Consider the following 22715-nt stretch of genomic DNA (forward strand, 5'->3'; position numbering starts at 1 on the left):
ATTGCAGCGGTGGCAGCTTTGTTGGGTGCTGTCACTTTATTAAAAAATAATGTTGGCCAAAACATGCTCCTTACAACATATAATTAACCCGGTAGCAAGCATATTGGCGGCCATTTTGAAAAAAATAAATAAAAGTGATAACACCCACAAAACTGCCACCGCTCACACTGCAAAGCTATCACACATTTTCCAACTCTAGATGTGTATACCTTGCCAAAAATCGCTATGGGCATTGCTCCTTTCGATCATTTGATACCGGAGGCCCAATTTTTGGACCGAAGCTGATAGCCTAAAGCCATTTTTTTTACAATGTAGTTAAACGTACTAAATCTGGATATTAAGGTCCAGTAACAACGAATATGACTAGTCATGATGAATTTCGTTACGTATAATGGAGTTGGTTTCATGTATCCTGAACTAGCTTTCTTGAAGATTTCACGTCTGCTTGCGGTAGACGAATGGATAAGCACTAGCAAGCATGAAAGTGTCGTTAAAACTGAGATGTTGTCACTCATAAGCTACAAGAAAGCACTGAACAAACAGTGAAATATAGAATATCTTTCATGAGCGGCCTCAACCCAAAGTTATTTCAATTATTTCAAACGTCACTTACACAATTATAACTTGATCACGTGACCGTATTGTTTCCTGGTCAAAATAAACTGTTCTATTCAATATTGGTTATGCGTGCGTCTGATTAAAGTATCATATAATAAAGAGTACCTTTTAAAATAATATATTTGTTTTAAATTTAGTAAATCAAGTTTTGTTCTTTAAAACTTTGGTTGTCAGTACCGAATCATAAATTAAAAAAAGTAATAGTTTAATCTTACTGCTGCTAGTATTTTACAAATAGCGGCACTGCGCGTTCGGTTTAATATTTTCTTTTTAGGCCTAAGTGTGAGGCAATGCATTTGTTTAGACAAAGTGAATTATTTATAATGTATGACTTTGTAAAGCAGCCCAGTTTGCCTGCTAAATAGAAGATTGTGTGATTTGCAGTACACGTGTATTTATTTTTTTTTGCATTTTGTCCTATTGTGATTTTACAATTAACTCACATTGAAGGGAAACATTCAAACAAATGATATATTTTGACGTGTGAGGGCGCTGCAAGAACATCTTTTGAGGTAACAACAGGCCCAACTCCGCCATTTTTGAAGTAGCTTTACATCGGCAAATTTAAATCTCCTTCATTACCAAGAATGAGGACTGTTGAAAAGCCAATGTAAATCTCAGCAAACTTGCAAGTGAAGCTGTGTACCTTAAAACGGACCATTGGTGGCGCCCTCATGCGTTCAAAATATTGTTTATGTACACTCTGGCCGAGTCTGGGCGGTCTGCTCTTGACACGGGTATATTGTTCTCGCGCTCAAACGGCGGGAACACTACCCACGAACACTGCACTCAGAACAGGATCACACACCACCTATCCGTCAGGGTTTTGCAAGAACAATACCGCGTCGAGAGCAGACCGCCCGAACTTGGCCTACAAGGCTACACATTCCCTTCATAGACAAGTGACTGTGTAAGCAATAGATGTAAGAAGGCATCTTCTTTAGAACAAAATGAGTGCTAAAGTCGAGTTCATCACACAGCTTCCTGCAAGTTCCTGCAAGTCCATCGCAAGTCCTCCAGTCTCAATTCAACTCACGAGCTATTATATTGATGAGCTTTGACAAAGGCATTCCTTTGTTCATCAACTGTTACTTATTACCGGACGTGTGTACTGTGGAATTGTGCTTTACTTGAGAGGGCACTTGCGATTTTGAGACTGGACTTGTGATGGACTTGAGATTTGACTACATCCCTAAATGCGGTTGTCTACTACACACGAGGGCCATGCCATGGAAACAATCTCTTGACTGCCGCAAATGCCTATACAATAGCAATTCAGTGGTGCATTAAAAGGAAATTTTAAAAAGCTTTGAATATTATGGACTAGTCCACATCTGTCAACATGTATGTCTAACTATTGACAAAGTTATATAGTGGGGTCCATCACTAATCAAACCACAAGTCAATCACATCATGTAAAGTCACAAGTAGGCAAGTAGCCAGGATGAAATGAAAAATAACAAAGAAATCCCTTTATCACAGATCATAATTAGATTCATGAGGATTTTTCTACTTGAGAATGAATGTCTTGTACCTTGTTGGGAATTCATTACAAATCTGCCCACTGATATGAGCGTCACTTCCTTTGATACTTGCCAGGTAAAAGAAAAAAATTAAACAAGCCCTCGCGACATGCTCAAGGGCTGCGGGGCGCCCTCTGCTGTGGTCTAATGCAAGCCACTAGACGAGGCGGACGAGGGCGTGGCTTTAGCCAGACTGAGAGGCGTGAAGGCCGACGAGATGGAGGGTCTGAGCGTGACCTTGCCGCCCTCTAGCTCCACCGCCTTGTACGCGCGCGGCAGGGCCACTGACGTAGAGTACAGGGCATTGTGGGAAGGATGGGACAGCAAAGGCCCCGGATGTGAAGGCAGACTGCCGATCTTCTTGTGGCGCCGCCATTTTGCCCGACGGTTGGAAAACCAAACCTGCATTTGGGAGAAATCAGAATAAAAACGTCACTGTAGAAAAAAAATAAGAAAAAACATGCAAAGTTTAGATAAATTCACAGTTATTCCCAGTTTATATTTTTGTCTTGCGGGGACCCAAGTCAAATTTTAAACTCTGTATCAAAATCGCAGATAACTTGTACTAACATCTAGTTTTCCCTACCTATTTCTTTTCGATATCCTCACAAAGGGCTACATACAATACAGCACAGAGAAAAAACAAACATTTGACATCTCAAATGTCAACCGCCTGCTGTAGGTTTTAAAAGGATCATTCTAAAGGCTTTAAATATCACAAATATCATACCAAAAAAAAGAAGAGGTGGGCTAAGGATTACGTGCCGAAACTGACATGGGGTAAAGATGCAAAAACATCCTCGCTAATACGCGAGCCCCATCTCTCTCTCCGGCTGTACATTTTGCCTGGTGATCACCTAGAGAGTTGAAACTTCTCACATGATAGTTCATGTACAGAAGGGGACAGGTGAAAATTGACCATCCACTAAAATAGCTCCCATCATCACATCAGCCGTGAGCTTAAAATTGTCTGCTGCTGATCGAGCTCTTTTGCCCAGATGTTCCTCGAATTTTGCCAAGGCGAGCTTCGATTGAATGAACTCCAAATGTTCACAATTGATATAAACATATGATAAACAAGCACTATGTAGGCACTATGCTGGTATAAAGTACGACCGTTTTGCACACACAAACAACCGCGCTTTAGCGAATATATCTAGGTGACTGTCAACGAAAATAAACTCGGAAAACGTCGGACATAATCGTAAACCGGTAGAGTCCTGCCTGAAATTGGTCAGCTAATACTGAAATAAGATTTGTTAGAATTCTTGAAAGTACACGTGATCCATGTACCCATGCACTAGCGCCCTCTAGTTGCCACACAGAGGCTTTTATTAACAAGCAAAGGGAAGAAATGAGCCTCGTCGGCTCGTACCTGTACCCGAGCTTCGGAGAGCGTGGTCTTGTTTGCTAGGTCTTCTCTCGTGGAGACGCAGGGGTAGTGAGACTTCTCGAATTCTTTTTCTAGAATCTGTGAAAATGACAAATATGAACAATATTGAATTTCAAAGATGAATCAGACAAGCAATATCAGGAATCGCTGGCCTAAATGATGTTTTCTGTGTATAGTCATTAGATGTGAGATGCATCTTTTTGATTTATATCTTCTTCTTTTTTATAAATTGAAGGCGGCTTTATTGAAGACTGTATTTGCCGAAAATGTACCGAACGTGCGCGGTTCATTGTCCTGTGGCCACCATAGGCTAATTTGCCCTGAACACAAACTTTGACGGGCAAGCCTTTCGCGGAGTACGCAACTTTGAAAGGATAATAAACAGCAGGTTTTTCTTTTTTGCTCCTGTCTTCTTCTTTTTGCTCGAAAACAACTGTTTCCTTCTATTATTTATTAGCAGGAAGAAATCCCCGAAAACCTGAAGTTGAGACAACCCCGCTTCAATGCTGGTTATGACAAGAAGCTTCTGCTTTAAAATCGGTCATACTCGATTTGAAGAAGACGAAAAAGAGTACACCAAGCGTATTTTTTTTAAAGGTAAACCAAGATCATCCCCCTACCATAACTTACCTGGATCTGTTCGGGGGTAAAAGTGGTCCTGCTCCGCCGGAGTTTGCGTCTTTGCTCCTCGCTGATCGGGTCCCTGTACGGCGAAGGATCAAGCTGGGCCTGGTACGCAAGGTTCTCCGAGGAAGAGACGGGAGTAGCGGAAGGCGATGGAGAGCGGGCCCGGGGACTGGCCGAGGACGAGGAGGCAGAGAAGGGAGCGTCGCTCTGGCCCTCGGTCGGCAAAGGTGACGGCGAGTTGGAAGATGGTAGGATACCTGTCGGTCAGGAGAGAAAAAACGGCAAGTTCCACTTCAATTCATTTAATACATTTTCCGCTTCAAAACAGGACTTTTATCGGCACACCCTCTACCCAAATACAATCTCATAGTTAGATCTCTTCGACCTATACAGGTGCCCCCCGCCCCAAAGGAACAAAACGGAACGGCGTACTTCCGCTTTCCTGATACTCAAACAACCTATACCAATGCAAATTGAAATCTGTTACCAAGATCACCCGATTCGGTCGAGTAGTTTTTCTTTCAAGAGCCTATTTTGTAAAACAAAGTTGGGAGTCATTTTGTCCAGTGAATTACTAAGCTGCGTGATTTAGTAGGATAGAGGGAATAATTTTCATGTAATAATACCCACATGCAAGATGTGTGCTTCCCAAATTAGGCTCTGCAGTAGACACCACTGGACCAAATCGGGATCTTGATATCATTTTCTGCTAAAACAATTCTCCATCCATTGGTACAGGTGGTTTGAGTCTCAAGGTATAGTGAATGTATGCCGTTCCGGTTTTTTTTGTGGGCCACTCTGTATAGGCACAACAATTACGTCATACGTCACTGCATTCAAGATCATAGAGTAATTTAATATCGTAAAATCGATCCTTGGACAAGTCGCAAGATAAGACGAGTCACCCTAAGACGCGTCTTGGCGTTTTATGAAGTCAGCCCCTGGCAGGGCCAAGTGTGCAGTGATGACGTTTTGACTGTAATAGAGTCGTTCACATGTTGCTATAGAGCGCAGACGTAAGTAGTTTCGTCAGGAAAGAACCACTAGTGACTAATGGTCCTCCTAGAACTTGCTGTGTATGCTGCAAAGTGCATGCAGCAGCTGCTGTTTTCCAAAGCCTCAAATGTTGTATTTGCATTGTGGGGTATACGGAACTGTACAAAATACAAGTTTTTAGGCATGGAGGGTAGGGTTGGGGTACGTGACCAGAATGGATAATCTACCTCGTCAAAATAACGTCAACAACATAATTCTGTCAATTCGAGTGTCACCTTATAAAACCGAAAACAAATTTCAAAGTGTCTTACTCGGATGGTATGTTCCATATGGCGACCCACACAGGAAACCAGAGCAGCACGCCCTCAACGTCTGCCTGGGATCCAGTCGCCCGTCTATCCTCATGCCGGGGCCAATGCCGTAGGGCGACGCGTAGTGCGTCCAGGCACTGGCGTAGTCACTCAGATATGCCTGTTCAGTGGCCCTGGCGTACTCTGCGGCTGCGCGCTCGGCGGCGCGATTGCGCAGTATGCGGTTGATGGAGCTCACGCTGGGCACCGTCGAAGTCGTGCAGACACCTGTTAGATACCGAGAAATGAAATAATAGATGAATGGTACCAGCGAACCCCCGTGGAATTCGGCAAGTTCACTTTGAACCGCACATATTGCAACTTAGCTGTAAAAGAAGTCTTGCATAAGTCAGTAGCCATGATCGATGATCGGTGCATCGTAACGCCAAGTGTTTAGTTCCCGGACGCATTGAATAATCAAACAGTCTTCAAGACCTGACCTCATACCCATACGTTGGAGACAGGAGCGCCGTTACTGATTCTGAAATTTTATTGGTTGATACTATACTCATACATATTCATGATCGAGGACCGAGTTCTCACTGGTCCATTCACCATCACGTAGCAGCTGTTGGTTTTGCTGTTTACCAAGTGCGCACGCGAGCTTTCATGCCCAGGTTTCATGCTCATCGGTTACCCGTATACGTATGCACTTTACGAAGTTGTTGTGGAACTATGTGTGTGTTGAACTACTGTGGTGACTGGCTCATTTCTCAAGTACGCGGCTGTATTATGCATATGAATATTCAAATTAAGTTCATACAGGTCATATTCCTTATAGGCATATACCTTCTGAGATGAGTTTGTCTCTGATCTCCCAGGCAAAGATGGTCGGGTTCTCCTGCTTGTAGCGTTCAATCTTCTCCACCACGGTGGGCGTGGCCACTTTGGGTTTACTCCCACCGATAGTCCCCGGCCGAACAGAGCCGGTCTCGAGGAATCGACCTGGGAAGAAGAAAAGTAAAGTTTTGGGAAATGGCTCGTTTTCCTCGCTGAGATCATGACCTCGAAATAAAACATGCTTTCCATCAACGGAGAACTGTGGTAGTTTGTTCCCGTTCTGAATTTGGAAAGAAGTGATGGTTTGTACGCTTAATTTATCACCAATAGTACCCCAAAAAAAAAAAATTTGGTTAATCTACACGTTTTATTTCAAAGGTGTATTGCATAATATTTAATTATGTACTATTACCATAGCATTTCTGCAGTATTATTATATGCAAAATGGGAAAAGGGAGGATACTTTTGGCGGAAGATTGGACGTGATAATACAACGAATGTCAAAACACGTATTACACGTTGGAAATAAATTCACCAAGTACACTATATAAATAGATAACTCGGTAGGCCTATTGCGGTATCGAATCAGGATACAGGAAGCAAGTTTCCCACCCAGGGGTTCCTGAATTGTAAACGCGGTCGAAAATAGGGTAAGCCCTAGGGATGGGGACGAGGTTGCCCTCGACTTCCATCCGCTATCTCAAAAGAACAACGCCGTATTTTGTTCATGCGGGGGTCCATTTCTCTATGGATGCAGGCCAGTAAATAGACCCGAAACTGCTTATACGCCGGCTAAATAACGATTTGCATGCCCTCAAATTATCTTGTATTAGAGCATTTTGTGGGCCATGAACTTGAGGGTTTGTAAGAAAAAAAAAAAAAAGTGTAAAAGCCGTGTACAGGAGTGCCAGCTCGTATTTCAGTGAAATTCGAATTTAATTGGGCCCTAGAGTTGCTCTATTTTTCAAAATGGCGATTGGCTACAGGACTACTTTTAGTGGTGATTATATTCGGATGGAATGTTCTCCCATAAGTCATTGGTTAACCCCAAACTAACTGAACAGAAAAAGAAAGATGATGAAATCAGCTTTAATTTGATGCGTGTCTCAAACACCTTGGAGAGTTGTGAGTATTTTTCTTAAATTTCGGAAGTGGGCGTATTTATCACTGGTGTTTATGACAGTTTATTTACTGGTCTGCAACCCTATGGGTCTTACCTAGAATCTTATTCACACAGCCGTGGGACACCAGCAGTTGCCTGGAGATGTCGCAGGGTCGCGCACCGCAATGAGCCATCTCGACTATACGGTGTCGCATCGTCTCCGGTAGAGGGCGCCCGTTCACAAACATGCCGGCAAGTTGGTTCAATCCGCTGTCAACTGGGTATAGAACCGAATTTTAAAAACGTCTAACAACATTTTTTTGAGGGACAAGGTTTCAAAACGAGCACAGAACAATTTTGAAGGCATCTGGGAGGCAACCAATCCTCGTCAATATCGAAATGCATTCGTCTAGAAAGTGACTGTACGCGTGAAATTCTTAAGGACATTTTCGCAGAATAACAATGCAGGTCGTTTTTCGTTTTGAAGATTGCCTGAAATAAGTTGCTTGTAAATTGCCTCGTGTATATTACACATTAGAATAAACTTATTTTGAGCAAAATATCCATTTCTTGACACTATATACAAACAAACTTGTCTGTTTTTAAAGTTTGTTTTGTATTTTGTCTTTTTCTTGGTATTTACGACGCCCATGCCTTTCCTGACAACTATAATATGGGTACTTGTTACTGAGATGACACTCAGGTACGCGTTCTAATTTTTAAAGCTCTTTTTTTACGAATAAAGAACCCATAGTGTAGGCCGTCGAAATAGGTCATGTGCATTTAATAATGTGACTATCGGCAAAGAAACACCAAAAGACAAGTTGACCACAAATTATGAAAACAGTGAAGCGTTAAACAAGCACATTTAAAACGAAACAACGAGAACGATATAAAAATGGCATTATGAAAGCGCAAAAAGGTTGTTTTTTTAAGTGGTTACTCCGTCAAAAAATATAACAGCTCGTAATAAGATAATTCATGAATAAATTGTCAACAGATCCTGTAGATCGCTCGCGATTTTCAAGATTGCCTGTTTTCTGTAACTGAAATGTCCAGAAAGCAGCGGCGGCGGAACGGGTTTGAAACTTGGGGGGGGGGGGGCATCACCAAAAAGGGGCACTTGCACACCCGTGCTGAAATGTCGACACCTTTTTTTCACCGGAAACTTGGCGTCCGTAAAATCAAATAGTGGGCGCTCTTCAAAACCAATGATTATATGCTAACTATGCATTATATGCCCATTTTCAGGGCGTATTGTATGGGTTTTGGGACTTGGTTTTCATATTAAGGGCATTTTCCTTTATCTCGAGGGGGCACATTTATGCAGTGGCGTCGCCAAGGGGGGGGGGGGGGCCAGGGGGGGCACGTGCCCCCCCCCCCTGGAAAACCCAGTGCCCCCCCGAGTGCCCCCCCATCTGAGATTTGGGTTGGTAAAAAAAAAATTCTGCGCGTTGTTAAAATCATTACCTCGAAAATAGCAATTTCTGGAGATATCTTCAGATCGAATTTAGCATCAAATGTGGCACCATTTTGCATCTAGCCCATCCTCCGTATGCGAACATTTTCCAAAGGGGAGGGGGGCACCCCCTCCCCTTAGACCCCTCCCCCAGGACGGCGATCCGTATCCACCTAAGTGCCCCCCCCCCCCCATCAAATGCTGGTGCCCCCCCCCCCCCCCTGTGCTCCCCCAGACTGAAAAGTCTGGTGACGCCACTGCATTTATGGCTACAAAAGGGGCACTTGGGAAAATCTGGGGGCCAAATGCCCCCCAGCACCCCCCCCCCCCCCCGGTTCCGCCGCCCCTGCCAGAAAGCTTATAAATTGCATGACGACAGGTGAAATTGTAAGAGGTGTAAATGTAGATCTAAAACTATTATGAATCCTTTGAATTCATGATGAAAGACGTTAAGTTATTAAGATGTTAGCAACCTATCCAGATAAGAAATATTTGCTGTTTAGATTCGCTGTATGATCAATCTCACAAAATTTTGGGCATTAATTTTGTATTACAAAATATAGAATGATATGGGTTTTTCTATAGTTATACTCTAACACGTGTATATCTAATTTCCATGAAAAGATAATTTTAAATTCGTTCCAGATTGCCGTTTGGGCTCACTTTGTTAATTACAAATTCGAATTTGTATAAGTAGATTTCATGGTCCAGTCTAATTCGCGATTGTAGCGTCAGTGATTCGTACAATTAAGTTTCGGGACATTCGTCTCATGTGGCGATTGGCGTTGAACTGAAAAAGCAATTATTTTTCTTTATCAGGTAAACCTATATATAATTGGAATAATTAAACACATCGGATAAAAGAGTGCCTTTACCCTTTTTGTAAAATTGGCTACATTTTCTCCAGAACGTGACCACAAGAGGTACTTTAGTGATTGAATTAAATGCTTGAATTGAGTTTCCAAAATTGCCTTCAGGCAAAACACACTGCAAATTAAAGCGCATTTCCAAGTACAATTATCGCTTCCCGATATCGCAGTTTATCGAAATATGTTACAGAATATTTCTGAAAATATGAAGAGAAAAACCACAAGCAGATTTCAATCTATGGACTACACTTTTTAACAGTATACATTATCGTTAGTCTATACTCCAGAATCCATGTCGTCAGTTCGGTCTTTGTCCAGAAGACTTGTGCATTATGTTACACAAAAATTGTAAAACTCGGCGTGATTTTGGGCAGCGAGTGCCTATAGGAAACTAGCTGGGCATGTTAAACATCGCCAATCTTAAACCACTTCGATTTTTGAAGAGTGTATTAGCCGCAGTGCAGTCTCACTAGAAAGACGATGGCTTTCGACCAAAAATTGTAGTATTTTCTGGGCCAAAAACTATTGTCTTTCTAGTGCGAATGTACTGCAGCTCTTAAAAAAAACACTCAATTGGATTAAAAGATGACGTTTCGTGTTAAGGCCTTATGTAGATAAATTATAACGATTCAGTACGTGTGGGAATAAATTCATGATTTTTTCAAGAGATTACGTCTAGAAAAAAAACAAATTATTAACACGACATTTTTAAATTCCAGTCATCAAAATTGTTTTGTTATAGACTTATAGGCTTACCATCTTTGTAAATACCGTATCTTAAACTTCTATGTTTAAACAAATATATTCAGTTGAATTTCAGTTAAACTGGATGATTAATTTTCAGTTAAAAATCCGTCCAGAATTTCATCTCTGAAATTTCATACCAGTTTCTGAAATATCGCTTACCAATATCGTCAGTTCGACGCACAGCCGGTCACAATCTTCAAAGACTTTTTAAAATAGGCTTATCACGAGAGCCGGCCTAATCACGGATTTTCTAACGTTGTTGTGATATACTCACCACCAAAATACATGCCAAGTCTCCGGCGAGCAAACTGAAATACTCCCCGCCGTCGTGCGCGCCGTGTAGCCCCGGGCGGTGCCTGGCGGCGTGCGCGCTCCCGCACAACAGTAGGAAAAGATTCTCGGTGTTAATCTCGCCCCGCAGCAATCGTTCGACCGCGAGCCAACAGATCCGGTGCCGGGGGTTTAGACTGTCAGTCCCCCTCGCCCGGCCCGTCAATTTAAACCCTATAAGGTGTTATTAATTGCATTCGAAAGGGCGCTGGTCAACAAGGCAACACAATAGGGTCGCGTGCGTTGGTTACAATGTACAGCCCCTCGTTTTTCAAGCGGGGAATTTTGCTCTCGAAAAAATGCAACAGGCGCTTTTCGAGTCGCGTACGCCTCCCTGCATTCGCACAATCGAAATTGGGCGCTGCTAAGCGGATGATAATATCGATGGGCAATATGGAATTGAAAAACAAAATGACAATATCATGTCCCTTTTTTCGGGGGGGGGGGTGGTTGGGGTGGAGAGGATGATTGATTAGACAGGATAGGAAAGGAATTTGCGGATTTGGTTAAGTGTCGGGTTAAGTGGGCGTGGTCAGTGATTGGTGGAATGTTGAACGAGGCTGTCATTGGTCCACCAAGCGTCGCTGAAGATGTATTGTTGCTTTGTGAGCCCTTGGCAAACATGATGGCTACAAAAAGAGAGGAAAATCATTGGATTTCCTTTCTTAACGTGTTCCACAAGCTTATTTATTTGTGACCAGATTTTATTAAATGAGTCTTGGTGACTTTTTTTCTGAAGATTTAATTACCCGGCTCTTCATTTTAAGATACCAATCAATTTGACATAGGGAAGAATATGGACATTAAGGGAGTGAATATTTAGATGTTTTTCTTTTTTAATTTAATCTCATTGTCAGATTTGTTTAATTATTGATTGGCTGGTCTGTTGAAGAATTGCATTACGTCAGCGAGGGCTACCATCGGATTGGACAAGTCAGACAGAACGCTCGGTTGTCACCAAAGAAAGAAACCACTGCATACTTCTAATGGTTACTTATAACCTTACAGGATCGCTAATTAACACAAGAATGTGTTTGACCATAATAAAGACAAACTCCCCAGTACGTGACTAAAGTGGAATTTTCCTGTCCAATTTACACCTGCACGGAATCCAGTATCTAATGACTTAATAACAGGCTCCCAGACCCAGATTTCTAGCTCAGATCCTTCCCTCATTTCCTTTGTTCATTAAGCGATAACGAGCGCTATTGATCCTAATACTATAATGACACTCTAAACCAATCTGGGCTGGTAATTAACAACGCACGACCAGGAAGCGATAAAGACACGCTAACCAAACAAATCACCGTTATTATTACATTATCATTTTGTTTGGTTGTTTTCTTTCTTGCTGATTGAATGGAATCAATGCACGAGAGAACTGCAAATTAAATCCAGCGCAGCGACGGAGTATTGTTTTTTGTTTGTTCGTTTGCCAGTTTAATGATTTAACTCCGTTATAATATACGGCCTCCCAGCCAAGATTCTTTCATCAACATTACTCATTGATTTACTGGTTTTCATTATCGTCACGATGAGAAAAGAAATGGCAGCCGCGGATATAAATTGAAGTGATTAAAATGAACGGATTCACTTTTCCGTCCCTTCTTATCAATTCGGTATTTAAAACTCAATGTATCGACTGTTGTGGGCGATTTGTGTGTGGCGGAACACTGATTATATGCCATTATGCGGAAGCAGACTTTATGGCAACCAGGTCATTTGCATATCAACCAAATCTTAAAAGAGGGAATCGTTTTTCTTTAAAAAAAAAATGGGGAAAATGTCAAAATCGGGAGCTTCACTTTTGAGAATATATAACACCAATTGAGTACCTGCTGATAGTGTGTATACCAGCATTAACAATACATGTGTACTAACAATACACATGTGACCGTTAATGATGCATCTTCCCTGACGAAATGATCTTGGTGACAGCTCAATACAAATTAGTTCGGTCAAAAATATGCCACGCCTCAATTTCATTATGCCACACCTCGGCTAACCATATCTGGGCCCCCCCCCCCCCCCTGAGCTGCTATGGTTTAATTTCTCGGGTGTCACATACCATTTTCAAAACAATGAAACTCGGTGATACATGAGGAAAGCACCCAAGATATCACTGGAAAGCTTACTTCCACTATAGTTTATGACAAAACCATAATAATGGTCATAAGTTTATAGTTTGTTCATATTAACCTTTGTTTTGGGGTTACGTTTTGAGAGGACACCCTGTATCTTGCTCAATCCTGCTTTTATTATATCTTGAAGGATTTCTGATGAGTTTTTTCAAACAGTGGTGTTTCTCTTTGCTTACATAATACAAGAGGGAAATGAAATCATTTTCTCAATCCTCAAACCCGCTGGATAAATCCGATAACAGGCCTACACAGTTTTTAACTATAAAATCACGAATCCATTTAAACCCCACAAATCCATTCCAGGGGTGATGAAACCAATCTGAGTCCCCCCCCCCCCCCCGCCCCCACCTGTGGCTGTGCGAGAACACGCCAGACGGCCCACGTATCATCCGTTGCCCGGCAACACAAAGGAAGAAATTCACACCCTCACATCCACCATCTCCAACCGCTCAGCTCGTATCCTCTTTAATATCTTCCGTTTTGGCGGGAAGATTGTGTGCGCATCGGCGCCGTCGTGATACACCCAATTCTTTTGATCAATTTTGTTCGTGTTTTTTTGGTCCGTTTTTCTTGCGATGTTTTTTTTTATGTCACGATCTCTGTGCGTGTTATACGGAATGATATTCACACTGGCCTGGTTTTTGTGTGCGTATTTGTCTACGGCAGGAAAAGTACAGTTGTTTGTATCTATAAAAATATATATTAAAAACTGACGAGGTATTGGTTGAGGAGGCGTGAGAACATTAAACAAGTGCCCATCTTTTGGAGAGGAAACTAATTTGTTTCCAATAGGGGGATGACAGCGAGCCACATAGGGCTGCACGCATCCCGCACACGGCTAGCCATCCGTTAACTTAGCTGCGCAAACACTGCGCATGCGTTCGTCTTCCCCGCCGGCAGGCGACCGCTGAAAATTAATCTTGCGTCTGCGCATAACTTAGACCGTGTAGCCGTGTAAGTATGCTAATAATATACCAGTCAATACAGAACACTTTTTTCCTCGCTTTTTACTCCTTTTGAGAACTCATCAGGGGCGGATCCGGGAATTTTTGAAGGGGGGGGGGGGGTTGGGGTTGGTGGGGGTCATCAGCAAATCAATGCTGAAATGTAGACAGGGTTTTTTTTTCTCTGGACAATTGGCTCCCGTAAAATCAATAGGTGGGGTGGGGGTGGGTGGGGGAGGGGTTGGGGGAGGGGTTGGGTAGGGTGGGGGTCGTACCATACTTTCAATGGGCTCTGTTCAAATCCAACCACCATTAACACCATTTCTTAATAGAATAGTGTACAAAATGAATAACCCAGCTGGCTCTGTCTGAATTTTGTGCACAGTATTATAGTATAATTACCAGTATAATTTTTGTTGGGTGTCGCAGCGGGGGGGGGGGGGGGGGGGGGGGGGTTCACACGATTTTTGTATTTATTTCTATAAAAAAATGAGTCAGAGCTGGGAGGGGTTTGACCCCTACCGACCCCCTTCTCCCCCTCTCGATCCGCGCCTGCTCATGGTTTCTTAGGTCATTATAATCAGTCCCAAAAAGTATTACCTAGTATAATCACACATTGGATTTTGAAAGATTGCCTGACCATGGTGAAGCAAAGGTTTTATTCAGTGGAGGGCCCGGAGGGGGTCTCCAATGATTTTTTTGGGGGGCACCTGCGGATCGACAAAAACATCCTAATATGTAGAGGGTCGACTGGCCAGCCAGTTGCTGCAAGCTCGAGAAACTAGCTGGGGGAGATACACCACTGCAGACCTACAATGGACGCTTTCTCATAATCTCTCACAATATTCTGGTCTAGGCGGACACTGATGCGTCTTTGTACATTCTTAGGCAAGATTCTTTTCTGAGAGTTACTTGGATAGATAGCGTAGTTCTTCGCTTACACAAAAGTTAAGTGTTTCATGAGTTTTTACCAAAAACTCGTCCTTTGAGATGGCTTCTTTCCTTTAAAACAACAACAACAACGACAACGAAAACAACAAACCAGAAAACCAAAAACCAAAACGAAAAACAAATGTCTCTTTCTTTATTAAAACAGAGAATAACATAGTCTTAATAAACGCAGAAGCTAAGGAAATCCCTCTTTGCAGAAGTTATTTGGATGGTGAAAAGCAGGCGATACTTCGCGTTGACGCATTTTAAACGTTTTAATTTAGTAAAATTTAGTGTTGTTTCCTTTCTTTTTTTCAATGGCAATAAAATATACAATTTTGTTTTCCATTTACGACCTGTTTATACTTTAGATATGTCACTGTTGAATGGAATTTAACTGTAAACCTGTAAATTTGTTTAAACAAGTATGATTTCAGACATTCCTTTGTTGCGGTATTATTGTCATAATATTATTGACTGCAGCCCATTGAAAGTTGATTACGAAATAATTACTGCAGTTCCTTTTTTTGTAATGTTTGGAAAGGACAGTTTGCCAATTACGCTTTACAATGATCGGGATGAATTTGTGTTTATCAGCCAGCCTATGCCACTCACAACATGATAGACCTCCTGTATACGAATACATGTGTATGTATAAGAGAGTATAATTACCTTCTTTCCCAAACATTTCATCAAAACACATCTCCACAGCGTCACCTTCAATTCCTTTTCAACACAATTAATTAAAAACCGGTGTATATTAACCTGGATATCTTCCTCGGCCGAAATCGCAGGTACTTCCATCCAACACACGGGTTCTCACTGTTTGTTTACGAGACAATTGTTGATAATAGGAGAGAGAAAAAATCTCCTCGTCGTGTGTACATTTTTACAAGTCGTGCAGGCATTTTGGTATCGTTTCCAGCTCTAATTATAACCGTATTAGAGATAATGAGAGTCCGTGGCGCGCGTGCGGTGTGTGGCGGCCGACTCTATATGCGGACCAATCCAACACGCATGGCTTGGCATTCCAATTTATCTCGGCACTACACGGCGGTCCCTTTGTATTATTGGCCCACCTCTCGTGCAATTAATAAGTTCCAGCCCAGATTTTGCCGCCGTTTTATATACACGTAAAGATGACGATCTTAAATGATACGGATTTGATTGTCTTCAAGAGACACCAACGGGGAGGGGGTGGTAGTGGAAAAGGGGGCTGGGGTGTCCCTTTTGTGAACTTGTGAAGACGTTTTGTGATGTTGCTCGTGTCCACCGACTGACATGTAACAGCCCGTTGTAAGGGGTTCTTCCTTTTCTTTTCTTTTTAAACCAAAAAAAAGCCACTTTTGTTATCTTTTTACTAAAAGTTTTCGATCAATGCCGCAAACGTGCGTACAAGGAATGGAACTAAACTAAATGTCCGTTAATGTCCTTACAAATCTTATTTCACATTCGCAAACACCTGAGACGGTTTACGCATTGGTCGAGAGCCTGTCACGTGGGTGGCCTTAAACCGCCGTTTAAACACCGGTCAGTGGCGCTTAAGACAGGTGTTTAACACTGTGCTCCGCAGTTTTACGAACGAAAAGAAACCATTTTTACGAACGAAAAGAATTTGGAGTTACTCTATTTTCCAGAAAACATATTACGCGATATTGCAACCCATCCCCCGATCCAAGATCTAAAACATGGATACATTACTGATCACCGATGATAGAAAATCAATTAAATGATGGAGGAAAAGGAAGTTCGAGGTGACTGGAACAGGCTTAGAATTATTCTTAAAAAGAGTCATAATCTTTATTACTTTTAGAAGGAAGGTGTACAATCCTTAAAATGGTGCATTATTACAAGTCAAGTGCCAAATAAACCACCACAAACTTGGTGCACGGGCAGCAATCTTGGAGCATCTAATTTCTGTTTCAAGTCTTACATCTTCCTGATATCGTCAATAATTCCACAGCCAGCCCCCAGAGTGTTCAAAATCCAGCCCCTCAAACTTGCAATTCCAAGTGCGTTCTTGGTCTACGTCCCGTGAAGGTTTACTCACGTGCAGGCCCGGGCGATCCCCCCGGGGGCAGGCGAGCAAACTTGAGATCCGCTCGCGGGGCGCGTGGCGCGCGTGGCCGGGGGAGTTGTTGGCGCGTGCACGGCGGGCAAACCTGGGCTTTATAACCCACGCGTTTGGAGTACCTATAGCGGACTCAGACAAAAATCCCCGGACTATTTGTCTGTTATAAAGTGGCGCACGGCCGCCCCCTGTTTAGTAAATCTTCGAAAACACGCGGTGCATGCCGGCAATTTTTTTTGTTCCTTTTTCCCCCTGTCTTTCTTTGAAGGAGTGACAAACACGGAGGGAGTTCGGTGAGACGAAATGTGGGTTTGGCAAAGGCCCGTTGTTTCAATAAAAAAGGACCGTATTGAAAATGTGCGATTCACACGATTTAAATTCAATTGGCATGTATTAATTAGTAGTGCGTCAATTTCCAGAGCCGGCCACTTGTTTGCACAGTATATTGAGTTAAGGTCCCAAATAGTGCGCGAATTGGTGACGGCGGCCATGTTGCTTGATTTATGTGTGTGGTAACCATTCATTCCTTTAACTCAAATCTATGTCTTGTACACAATGAATCTTGTTTTTTTTTGTATCCACTTTATCTAATATCCCTAATCATTTCCATTTAATTGCAAAATTCACATCTTGTTACTTTATTAGTGCCAGCCGTCGGTCATCTCGGTACCTATCTCACTACTGACTGGCTTGAATTGAACTCGCTTAAGCTTCACCTTGGCCAAAAATTTCAAAAATGGACTACACCTTCAATAAATTCGCCAATGTTGTTCTTCGTTTCACATTTAATGTGTTTTAATATAGGTTTTCCGACCACTTTCCGAATTTTTTTAATCGTTTTCATTATCAGCCATTCAATTTCGCGTGACTTTTACACGTGTGATCAAATTGGGGTTTCTTTATCATTTGGGGGCATTCAATTTCATTTTATTTCGTTTTGGTGCATTCCAGACTTAATTTGTAGCATTCTTTAATTAAGTCTTAGCAACCTTTTGACGGTTGACGCATTCAAATTAGCGGACGCGTCGGTGCGCTTATATAACGTATTACTATGCTTTTCGTTACTCCTTCTTTTGTGGGCAATCGCTTTCATCGTTGGTCATTCAAGTTAATAAGATTGTTTAATATTGATATATTTTCCTATTTTCCTCCGAGGTCCATTTTCCTCCAAAAATCTTGGTGACTGCACAATTTATAGTACGAGGATACGAGGGATACAAGATGTAATGAAATAATGAAATGAAAAGGGCTTAGATAATTTCTTTGTCACTGTTGATCTTTTCTACTTGTTTAAATGTTTGAGCAAGGGGCATCTTTACGTTGACGATTTCTTGACGTGCAAGACATCGGGGCATGTATGTTTGGCAATGGTTGCACCATCGGGAACACTGTTTTTTTTCCTTCCTGGAGTGTTTTTTTAAGCTTTATACAGTGCATTTGGTTCCACCGTTGCCTTTAGGTTGCTCGTTCGAATTGCCGCGTGTGACTACGCCCTAAGGTGACCATAGGAGATGGGTGGTATTGGGGAGTTGGCTTGCGCTCAAAATTTGGAGAAGAAAATGGATTTGTATTGTTTGAAGAATGACCAAACACATAGAGTCCTCAACCAAGCCCCCCCCCCCCCCCCCCCCGTCCCGGGGTCCACCCGATGTTCCCCAGTCCCTATGTCCAGTGTTCCCCTAGGGTTAGGGTTAAGGTTAGTGGATTATGAGTGGGGTCACTGGAGAACATATGAACTGGGTAACATATAGGGACCGGGGAACATAGGTAGGCATCCCTCCCTTGCACATTGAACCCTCGTTGCGCAACTGCATTAACCTTAAAGGAGCCGGGTTTTTTTACCATTTTCACAGCCGGGGGGAGGGCGGATTCTTAATATGAACATACCCAAGAAATTTCATTACTATAGGTTAAAGGGTTTGGGAATTATCTAATTAATTAATTATTCATATGCACCAATGGTAATTCTGCTTTGTGTACACTACATATGGGGAAATTCAGTTTTCACGACGCGCATCGCCGGAAAAACTTCGCTGCGCGGTAACCCATAGTCGGAATTTTATATTCTTGGTATCAAAAGATGCGCAAGACTCGAGGCTAAAACAGCAGGAAGCTCGGGTCGGGAAACTGTTTTGCAAGGGTATCGCGGAAAAAAGTTGAGAGGGGGGCGGATTTTATTATGGTTAAGCCATCAAAACAATTATGCATTACAATTTAGTGTTTCATATTGGTTGCTATCCATAGTTTACAGTTCTGGGTTACAGCAAATGCAAGTAATGTCTTACATTAAGATGTTGGAAACCCCAGCTTATATGACATCAGGCGTGGCAGTTAGTTTGGCCTTGCCTATACGTATTTCAAGCAGTGAATAAAGCCATCGAAACCCACACGCTTGGCGAACCTAGCGTACACGTATGAAGCAACATGTTGAACAGGATTACTGAAGGTTTGCGGTAACACCATGTAGAAATCTCTTTTGGGAAGATGTGTGGTCTGAAAAGAACCAGTTGGTTGTTTTATTCTTTTCAGTGAACCACACATCTTCGTAAAAGAGATTTATACCTGGTGTTACGGCAAACCTTCACTACTAGTTCATACCACCACCGTGCAAAGTTTCAAATCTTACTTATCTGGAACAAAAACATGCATGACTGGAATTAAGACCAGCGGTCCAGCGGCTTGATTTTTGAAGACAAACATTTTGCACCTCAAAATTCTTTCACACCGTTATTATACACGAAGTTGTGTGAACGTTCATAATTCTATTTTTTGAGGATCGTTCCAACAGCAACTCGTGATACAAACTCTTTCGCGCCCACGTCAATCGAATGCACCCTTTTAAGATGTGGATAATGAAAAACCTAACGTATTTGACAAAAGTTTGATTTGACGTGTAGCTTTTGAACCGTGGGTGGACTACGGGCCTTTGTTGTTCACGGCCCGTCCGCAGAGCGGACACGCGCCCATTTTGAACGAAGTGGAGATTTTCATCGTTGGTCAACTTAGACATTGTTTGTTTAGTTTCGTGTTTCTCTGTCTGTCGTGAGCGGCCGGCCAGGCAGGCTGCGACCCTTCTTCCCCGTTGGTCACTTCAACCCCTGTGTACGGTCAAGTCGGTTGATGTTCCCAATTCCCTGGTATATGCTCAGCCCTACTGATATCGGATACACCTCCCATTATAACCTACAATCAACTTCAACCCCCGAGATACACGCCAAAAAACCCATCATCTCTCTCGCTAGACCGAGTCCCAACAAATGGTTCTATTCATCCTCCAGGGATGTGTGTTTTTTCTTTCTTTCTTTTCCAGAGCCTTGAGGCTGAATGATAATTGAATGGGAAATTAATTTAAATTCTACATGACGGCCTGGAAAAAAAAGAGAGGGAAAAAACATGTCGGTGCATACGCCGCGTATTTCCGCGCGACCCCGGCAGGCCATTGTTGGTGCGCACGCAAGCTTGGGGCTGACCGTGTGCACGTGTGCAGCGCACACGTGAAAATCGGCTTAACCTCAGCCTATACGGCTACAATATGGGGGGGGGGGCGCATGATGTAGGGCGTGGCTACTTAGAAAGAGGGCGGTATGAGGGTAAGGCTGCATCAAGGGTGCATGGTATGGAAAGCGGTATAAATTTTGTCAGTTTTAGGGCAGGAATTGCTCCCCTTGAAACGGGTCAATTGTGCCAAATAATAAGTTCACTTTGCGCATGATTTATTAAAAAAATGGTTTGGCGTCGTAAATTTTGGAGGGTATTATACTCAATGATGGTTAGCAGGGAGAAGGAGGGGGAGGGTACGATTTTCTTATTTTTGAGGCCAGGGGGAAGACCTCCCGAAAACCCCACCACACCCACCGTTTATCAACCACTGGTTAGCGAAGACGCTGCAATACCTTCCAGCAGTTTGAACACAGAATGTCTGACACGTTTTATTCAGTGTTTGTGGAACGAATAGCAGGTATAGAGAGTGTAAGAAACGTCAGAAAATATCTTGCAGGAAGCTAGTTTACTCAAAAGATAAGGAAAGAAACGTTGGAAATTCCGGGGGTCGTTACGGGCCCGTCGCCAGCCTTGAGCGTCGGGGGGGGGGGGGGGTAGTACCAACTAGGGAGGCCCACTACTATAAAAATGCAAAAATGCACATGTAGGCCTATGGCGTTTGCCGTTGGGGGGGGGGGGGGCAATTGCTCGCCAAGGGGGCCCGGCCCAACCCCCCCCCCCCCCCCCCCCCCCGGCGACGGGCCTGGGTTGTTAATATAGACCAATAGAACGGTGCTTGTTCGGGACACATAAACCAACTAAAATGAAATGTGTCGGTGCCAATTTGAAACTGGCGTTTACACTAGATAGTTGCGGAACGAAATTAAAGTCTTTCTTATCAATATGATATACGAGTGCCAAATTAACCGGGAAAACGTACATTTCAAGTACCATTATCACCACTGTAATGCATACTAACTAATAAAAACTTAAGATATACTGTCTGCGTTCTTTATAAAAAAAATTCTCGTAACGATTTTTCAACTTGTATGATTTATTTTAAGGATGCATAGGCTTACCCAATGCTCTTAAAGGGCATGTACAACATTTGCCTTCGCTGCAATTTTCAGAAATAAACTTGGAAGATTAGTAGGCATAGCAAATATTGTTTTACTGACTTGTTTCACGTTTTGGGCTTGTTGATGCTGGAAAAACCTAGAAAACCAAAACTGTTCTTGTAATCTGGCTCCCTGACCCCACTTAAGATGAAACGGAGCAATTTGTAGACTTGGGGAATTGTATGGTCAGAGAATCAGTCTAGCAGGCTTGTACCCCTTCACAGGTGTGCAAAGAAAATGCGGAATTACTAAATATGAAAACATAGGAGCAGTTTTGGTAAAAAAAAGCCAGTTTTTTTTCCAACGCTGGTCGGCCGAAAATACAGTTTTTCTTGAAAATGTCAGCACACCAGGAGCCACGATTTTACAGGATGCTTTAGACTGTCATTTCGTAACAATCCAGTAAGGTATTTCGTGATAACCTGATCGTTTCGGTTTCTGATGTTTGCAAGTGTTGTATCTTCCCTTAAAAAAAGTTTTCCTAACGAGTTTTCAATTAATTTTTGTGTTGTTTAAACAAAATATCTACTTTATTTTGAGCGTCTGCAACCCTCTGAAAAAAAGGGCTTTCAATCTTCTGCGCACAAAATTTAATGAACCCGCCCTGCGAGAGCCGAACTATTGTATGGCAGTCTATCATTTATATTGTGAAGAAATAATTTCAATATAACTCAGCATTGGTAGATTTTTTCGTTCGATGTCTCACTGAAAAGTGAACACGTTTTTGTGTTAATAGCAATTGAAAAAGACCAACTTTTCAGGTAAAACTCGAAAATAGCATGGGAAATAATTTCTATTTTAAAGGATATTCCAAAACGATATCTGAGCGGGTTTTTTTACCCGGAGTGTCCAATGTGAATTTGCTGGAGAAATACGAAACAAATACGGACTTGCCTTTGCGCAAAAGACAGATCCGCCCTTCATTAGTGATACTGATAGTGGGGTCGGGAACCAGTCTATTTTGCGATGACTGAATTGTTATCGGGCCGCAAACAATTCGAAATTTGTAAAGCAATAAACCCGTAACTGGACGGGGGTCTATCCGATGTTCCCCAATACCTATGTTCCCCAATACCGATGTTTCCCGAAATCCTTAGGATTAGGGTTAGGGTTAGGGTTGGAGAACATCGGTTAGGGTTAGACGTGGGTTGAGTAGATGTCTCGTTCAAAATTGAATAACTTGTGTAGGCCTATGCTTAAAAAAAAAGAAATAGCAATTTAAATCTAATACAGTACT

At 42.4% G+C, this 22715-nt stretch overlaps 1 protein-coding gene across 1 annotated transcript; it reads right to left on the bottom strand.

The window, feature by feature from the left end:
* Positions 1 to 249: 249 nt before the first annotated feature.
* Positions 250 to 11037, bottom strand: LOC119736287 (paired box protein Pax-3-B-like). Its single transcript, XM_038210332.1, has 7 exons — positions 10739 to 11037; positions 7505 to 7666; positions 6297 to 6452; positions 5469 to 5735; positions 4165 to 4418; positions 3517 to 3612; positions 250 to 2543 (listed from the first exon to the last, which is right to left on the bottom strand). Exons 1-7 carry the CDS (start codon positions 10749 to 10751, stop codon positions 2286 to 2288), a joined length of 1206 nt encoding a protein of 401 aa, XP_038066260.1. The 5' UTR covers positions 10752 to 11037; the 3' UTR covers positions 250 to 2285.
* Positions 11038 to 22715: the final 11678 nt, after the last annotated feature.

This window comes from Patiria miniata, unplaced genomic scaffold (assembly GCF_015706575.1).
Source record: "Patiria miniata isolate m_02_andy unplaced genomic scaffold, ASM1570657v1 HiC_scaffold_29, whole genome shotgun sequence".
NCBI lineage: Eukaryota > Metazoa > Echinodermata > Asteroidea > Valvatida > Asterinidae > Patiria > Patiria miniata.